Genomic DNA, 6895 nt, shown 5'->3' on the forward strand with positions numbered 1-6895 from the left:
CACCCCCCCCCTCCTGCTTCCGCCCCCCTTCTTCCCTCCCTGCTTTCCCCCACCCGAACCTTTGGGCTTTGGGCCGCTAGAAACCGCCCCCGCACTCCACTGATTGGCTCCGCTGGCCCGCTCGTCACACTCTTTTGTGTCAGTAGGCTGCTGATAAAAGCTTTGCTGCTGCCCTGGGAACTGCGCTATTCGAATCCGGTTACCTGTGGGTAAGTGGCTGGGTGAAACAGCTCTTTCTGGCAGCTTCGGGTCGCCTAGCGGCTCCGGAGGTGCTAGTACTTTTCCTTTGCAGGGCGACCGGACTCACAGGTAGAATCCATAGCCGAAAACGCCGCAATATCCTCTGGCTACCAGAGGATAGCAGGTTTTTAAAGCGGGGGATGGGGGCTGGGGGATGGGAGAGACATGATTTCTTGGTGTGGAGAGGGGAAAAAATGGGGTGGGGGCGGGTATTAGACCTCTCCTGCCTCAGAGAATCAGCAATTGCGAAGCTGGGAGAGGGAAGGTGCAGTTGCATGACCTCACTGGGATTCACCTGGAAGATGCCACTTGGTAGGATTTGCCTGGCCAGGGAAGGGGTTGGGGAAGAAGGCACTTGGAGGATGAGGGAGGAATTTTGTTTGCCTTGAAACCCCTATGTATCTCTGATTTCTCTGAGTACTGTGGGGGTGGGTGTGTCCAACTCCTATTCTCTTTTACAGTAGCAGCCTATCGAAGCGGAATCCGAGCTTGAATTCGGTGCAGTTGATTGTAGAGCTGGGTAGGCTAATGGTATCTCGGGACGCAATGTGTGGGGTCTTTTTGGGGGGAGGGGGGTCGTTTTGGATTGTATTCAGAAGGTGGGAGAGGGAATTTTCTACCTAGTAACAGCAGAAATGGGCGGGAGGAGGGAGGGAGGAACTGGAGGATGATGACGACTGAGTATTTTTCTGACCTTTCCTTTTCCTCCTCAAATGTGGCGCAGTCTTGATGTCCTGAACATCAGGTTTTGCGACCCCCAGTCGATCGAGGTCCATCAGCTGTACCCTGGAGGCAAGCTTTCTCACGGGAGGACACAGGCTACAGAGGCTGGAAAATACTCGTTTCCTAGCTGGTGTAAGAATTCTGAGAAATCACGGGAGGGGGTGTAGGGTAGTGGGGTGGGGAGTGGGTGGTCCAGAGAGCTTTGAGAGGGGCTTGCAGTTAAGACCAGAGAACATGAAGTTAATGATGTCTCATTTTAACCCCTGCGAATTTGTGACCATTGTGCAGTTGCACAAGGAAAATCCGGAATGGAAGCAACAGTTGCCCTCCCTCTCACAGGACTGGCGGGAGGGTATGGATGACGTGGCTATAAAAAAGCACTCTGTTAGTATTGAGGCATCAGCTAGCTCCAGGAGGCTGCAATTGCTCTCCTATTCAGTATTTTAGGACAGTGGACGGATAGGATATATGGGGTACTGAGGCACAGTAATTACAGCTGGAGCTTGCTCCTTACTAAATTCTCCTCTCCCGTTTTCTTTTTTGCAGACCCTACTGAGATTGGAGACTGCTGTACTGCTGAAGATAAAGCAGTTTTTGTTTTGTTTCTAAAACGACTTGAGCATCGTGTATTAAGATATCCTATCACTGTTGTCAGAAATGGCTAGCATCCTTTCACGCATGGGTAACAGCCGGGGGCAGAACTCACCCCTGCCACCTTGGGCTCATTCCATGCTGAGGTCCCTGGGGAGGAGTCTTGGTCCTTTAATGGCCAGCATGGCAGAGAGAAACATGAAGCTGTTCTCTGGGAGGGCAGAGCCAGCCCAGGGGGAAGAAACCTTTGAAAACTGGCTGAGCCAAGTAACTGCAGTGCTGCCTGATTGGCATATGCCTGAGGAGGAAAAGGTCAGGCGCCTAATGAGAACCCTTAGAGGCCCTGCCCGGGAGGTCATGCGTTTGCTCCAGGCTGCCAATCCCTGCCTTGATGTAGAGGATTTTTTGCGTGCAATGAAACTGGTCTTTGGGGAGTCTGAGAGCAGTGTGACAGCCCACAGTAAATTTGTTAACACTGTTCAGGAACCTGGAGAGAAACCATCCCTGTATGTGATCCGTTTAGAGGTGCAGCTGCAGAATGCTATCCAGGCAGGGGTTTTTGCTGAGAGAGAGGCAAACCAGGCTCGCCTGCACCAGCTCCTGGTAGGGGCTGAGATGAGTACTGACCTTCGATTCAGGCTTAAGAGTCTTCTCCGGGTATATGCAAATGAGCCAGAGCGCCTTCCCAATTTCCTGGAGTTAATCAGGATGATAAGGGAGGAAGAGGAATGGGAGGAGGCTTTTATTCATCCAAAGCGGCCCAGGAGATCCCAGTCAGTGGAGAGGGCACTCAGCCCTACATTTCAGAGCTCCCCACCAGTAATGATCAGCAGTATTGACTGCAATGTGATAGAGATAGATGACTCTCCTGATGATTCCGATGAGGACGTGATCTTGGTGGAGCCTGACGACCCACCACTGCCATCCTCAAGTGCAGGGCCATCCTTCCTAGGCAGGGCTGTATCCGAGGACCAAGTGCTGGTCATTGAGTCCCCTAACATTTTTGAGATCCAGGCTCCTTCCACCAGCAGTGGTGCTGGAAGGAAGAACAACAATAATTTTGGGGAGCTGCGCAGAGCCAGGAAGCGCAAACACACAGTCCATTGTTCCCACTGTGGTGAGGAGGGTCACTCAAAAGAAACCTGTGACAATGAGAGTGACAGGGGTCAGGTTTTTGAGAATCTGATCATCACCCTGCAGGAGCTGACACATACAGAGGAGAGGGCAAGGGAGATCTTTGGAGAAGCCATTGGCCTCTCTGAACTACACTAAGATGCTTTGCTCCAGCCTTAAATTAACCCTTACCCGTATTAAATGTTCAATGGTGGAAAAGTTGGGGGGACAAACTTCTAATTGCATGAACAAACCCACAAAGTAGCTTTCTTTCTTGAATATCAGTACAGTAAAGAGAAGTGGCCTGACCTATGATCTTGTTCTCTTTCCCCACTGCCTAACAAACAGCCTATTTTCTGTGTGAACCTATCTCCTTGGTGGCTTTATTCTCTTTGTGAAAGTGGTATTGTTCATTGTTCAATCCTCAAGTAAGAAAAGTATTAAAAAGTACAAATTACCCAGAACTCTCTACCTTGTGCAACAGTTGTCAACCCTTTGGTGCCTATCCTAAATATTTCTCTATATCTGTGTTCCTAGATTAGATATAAGAATAGACAAATGTGATCAAATAGAAGTGTTGTTCTATATGCTGTATTTTTTCACCAAAATGTATGTTGTGGCCTTCTCTGTCAATAAATATATACATATATGTCAGCATCTATTTAATGTGTCTGTGGTATTATTTTAGGAAGCAAAAGAAGAAAAAATGTAGTGAGAAGGATAAAGGGGTGGAATTACCCTCTGAAGTGTTTTGCTTAAACAGACTTTTGATTTGCAGATAAATTATTCCCACCTACCTAGGAGACATGCAGCAGAATCCCGAGTTCAATGTCTGCTTGAGCAGCCAGATGAACTCAAAGCCAGACTTCGAAAGGTACTTCGATTTTCATTAAAATAAAAGTATTGGGGCTACAGCTCAATGGCAGAGCACTTGTTTAGTGTACACAAAGCTCTGGGATCATCCCCTCCCACAGACACATACATGCACACACAAAAAAGAAAAAGAAATAAAGAGCACTTGCATAGCACATGAATAAAGCTCTGGGCTCAATCCCCAGTACACACATACACAACACACACACAAACACACACACAGTAGCTACACACACAAACACATACACACAGTTCTGAAAACAGCCACACACACATAGTAGCTACACACACACACACACACACACACACAGTTCTTCTGAAAACAGCCACACACACATAGTAGCTACACACACAAACACATACACACACAGTTCTTCTGAAAACAGCCACACACACATAGTAGCTACACACACACACACAGTTCTTCTGAAAACAGCCACACACACATAGTAGCTACACACACACACACACACACACACACACATACAGAGTTCTTCTTAAAACAGCCATGCACACATAGTAGCTATACACACAAACACACACACACACAGTTCTTCTGAAAACAGCCATACATACAAACACACACACACAGTTCTTCTGAAAACAGCCATACACACATGGCAGCTACACACACACACACACACACACACACACACACATAGTACTTCTGAAAACAGCCATGCACACATAGCAGCTACACACACACACACACACAGTACTTCTGAAAACAGCCATGCACACATAGTAGCTACACACACACACACACACACACACAGTTCTTCTGAAAACAGCCATACACACATAGCAGCTACACACACACACATAGAGTTCTTCTGAAAACAGCCACACACACATAGTAGCTACACACACACACACACACACACACATAGAGTTCTTCTTAAAACAGCCATGCACACATAGTAGCTATACACACAAACACACACACACAGTTCTTCTGAAAACAGCCATACATACAAACACATACACACACACACACAGTACTTCTGAAAACAGCCATGCACACATAGTAGCTACACACACACACACACACACACACAGTACTTCTGAAAACAGCCATGCACACATAGTAGCTACACACACACACACACACACACACAGTTCTTCTGAAAACAGCCATACATACAAACACATACACACACAGTACTTCTGAAAACAGCCATGCACACATAGTAGCTACACACACACACACACACACAGTTCTTCTGAAAACAGCCATGCACACAGTAGCTACACACAAACACACACACAGACACACACAGTTCTTCTGAAAACAGCCATACATACAGACACATACACACACAGTACTTCTGAAAACAGCCATGCACACATAGTAGCTACACACACACACACACACACACACACACACACAGTTCTTCTGAAAACAGCCATACACACATAGCAGCTACACACACACACACACAGTACTTCTGAAAACAGCCATGCACACATAGTAGCTACACACACACACACACACACACACAGTTCTTCTGAAAACAGCCATACACACATAGCAGCTACACACACACACACAGTTCTTCTGAAAACAGCCACACACATAGTAGCTACACACACACACACACACACACACACACACACATAGAGTTCTTCTTAAAACAGCCATGCACACATAGTAGCTATACACACAAACACACACACACAGTTCTTCTGAAAACAGCCATACATACAAACACATACACACACACACACACAGTACTTCTGAAAACAGCCATGCACACATAGTAGCTACACACACACACACACACACATACACACACAGTTCTTCTGAAAACAGCCATACATACAAACACATACACACACAGTACTTCTGAAAACAGCCATGCACACATAGTAGCTACACACACACAGAACTTCTGAAAATAGCCACACACACATAGTAGCTACACACATACATACACACACACAGTTTTTCTGAAAACAGCCATGCACACATAGTAGCTACACATACACACACACAGTTCTTCTTAAAACAGCCATGCACACATAGTAGCTACACACAAACACACACACAGACACACACAGTTCTTCTGAAAACAGCCATACATACAGACACATACACACACAGTACTTCTGAAAACAGCCATGCACACATAGTAGCTACACACACACACACACACACACACACACACACACACAGTTCTTCTGAAAACAGCCATACACACATAGCAGCTACACACACACACAGTACTTCTGAAAACAGCCATGCACACATAGTAGCTACACACACACGCACACACAGTTCTTCTGAAAACAGCCATACCCACATAGCAGCTACACACACACACACAGTTCTTCTGAAAACAGCCATGCACACATAGTAGCTACACACACATACACACACACAGTTCTTCTTAAAACAGCCATGCGCACATAGTAGCTACACACAAACACACACACACAGACACACACAGTTCTTCTGAAAACAGCCATACATACAGACACATACACACACAGTACTTCTGAAAACAGCCATGCACACATAGTAGCTACACACACACACACACACACACACACAGAGTAGTTCTGAAAATAGCCACACACACATAGTAGTTACACACACACACAGTTCTTCTGAAAACAGTCACACGCACATAGTAGCTACACACACACACACACACAGTACTTCTGAAAACAGCCATGCACACATAGTAGCTACACACACACACACACACACACACACAGTACTTCTGAAAACAGCCATGCACACATAGTAGCTACACACACACACAGTACTTCTGAAAACAGCTACACACACATAGTAGCTACACACACACACACAGTACTTCTGAAAACAGCTACACACACATAGTAGTCACACACACACACACACACACACACACACACACACACACGAAAAAGATATAGGCTAAATAAATCTTTCAAGGCAAAGGATCCCTTTGCCACAGCTGAATGGTTCTCTGCCCCCATAGAGCCAAATTATGGCTTATACTTATTGACAAATCTTCATTGTTTTCTTTACTATTCCAGAGCAGTGTGCTGGGGGAGGAGGGCAGTCCAGTGCTGAGGTAGGAGCCTAACATAGGAATTCCAGCGATTCAATTTGGGCTCATGTTTGTAAGGGCATCTCATCCTTTGGGTAGCATTTTAAAATTTCTGCTGTTGTTGCTGGGCACCGTCGTCTCTTCTGTGAGCTGATACTACCCTCTGCTGTCTCCTAGATTAAGGAAAAAGGAGCAGTTGCTCTTAGCATCAGCTCTGCTCCTGGTGGTGGTTTGATACTTATCCTGTAAAATAGAGGACAATAGGAAATCAAGGATCCCAAACCCCAACTCAAAGTAGGAGTACTTCCGATCCA

At 46.2% G+C, this 6895-nt stretch overlaps 1 protein-coding gene across 12 annotated transcripts; it reads left to right on the forward strand.

Moving 5' to 3' along the window:
• Zcchc12 (zinc finger CCHC-type containing 12) lies at positions 1–3328 on the forward strand. Of its 12 annotated transcripts, none has more exons than XM_006257451.5 (5): positions 1–209; positions 293–364; positions 705–760; positions 965–1095; positions 1510–3328. In XM_006257451.5, the coding sequence occupies exon 5, from the start codon at positions 1621–1623 to the stop codon at positions 2824–2826; it is 1206 nt and encodes a 401-aa protein (XP_006257513.1). In that variant the 5' UTR covers positions 1–209; positions 293–364; positions 705–760; positions 965–1095; positions 1510–1620; the 3' UTR covers positions 2827–3328. The 12 variants fall into 12 exon arrangements, with proteins under 12 accessions (XP_006257513.1, XP_063136055.1, XP_006257514.1 ...); XM_006257449.5 differs by having other exon boundaries at positions 89–209; positions 293–309; positions 702–771; XM_006257448.5 differs by having other exon boundaries at positions 89–209; positions 293–309; positions 702–760.
• The last annotated feature ends 3567 nt before the right edge of the window (positions 3329–6895 follow it).

The sequence above is a fragment of the Rattus norvegicus genome, chromosome X, assembly GCF_036323735.1.
Source record: "Rattus norvegicus strain BN/NHsdMcwi chromosome X, GRCr8, whole genome shotgun sequence".
NCBI classification, from domain to species: Eukaryota; Metazoa; Chordata; class Mammalia; order Rodentia; family Muridae; genus Rattus; species Rattus norvegicus.

Excerpts from the sequence above, each read along its gene's own strand:
- Zcchc12 (XM_006257451.5), top strand. The coding sequence starts at position 1,621 with ATGGCTAGCATCCTTTCACGCATGGGTAACAGCCGGGGGCAGAACTCA.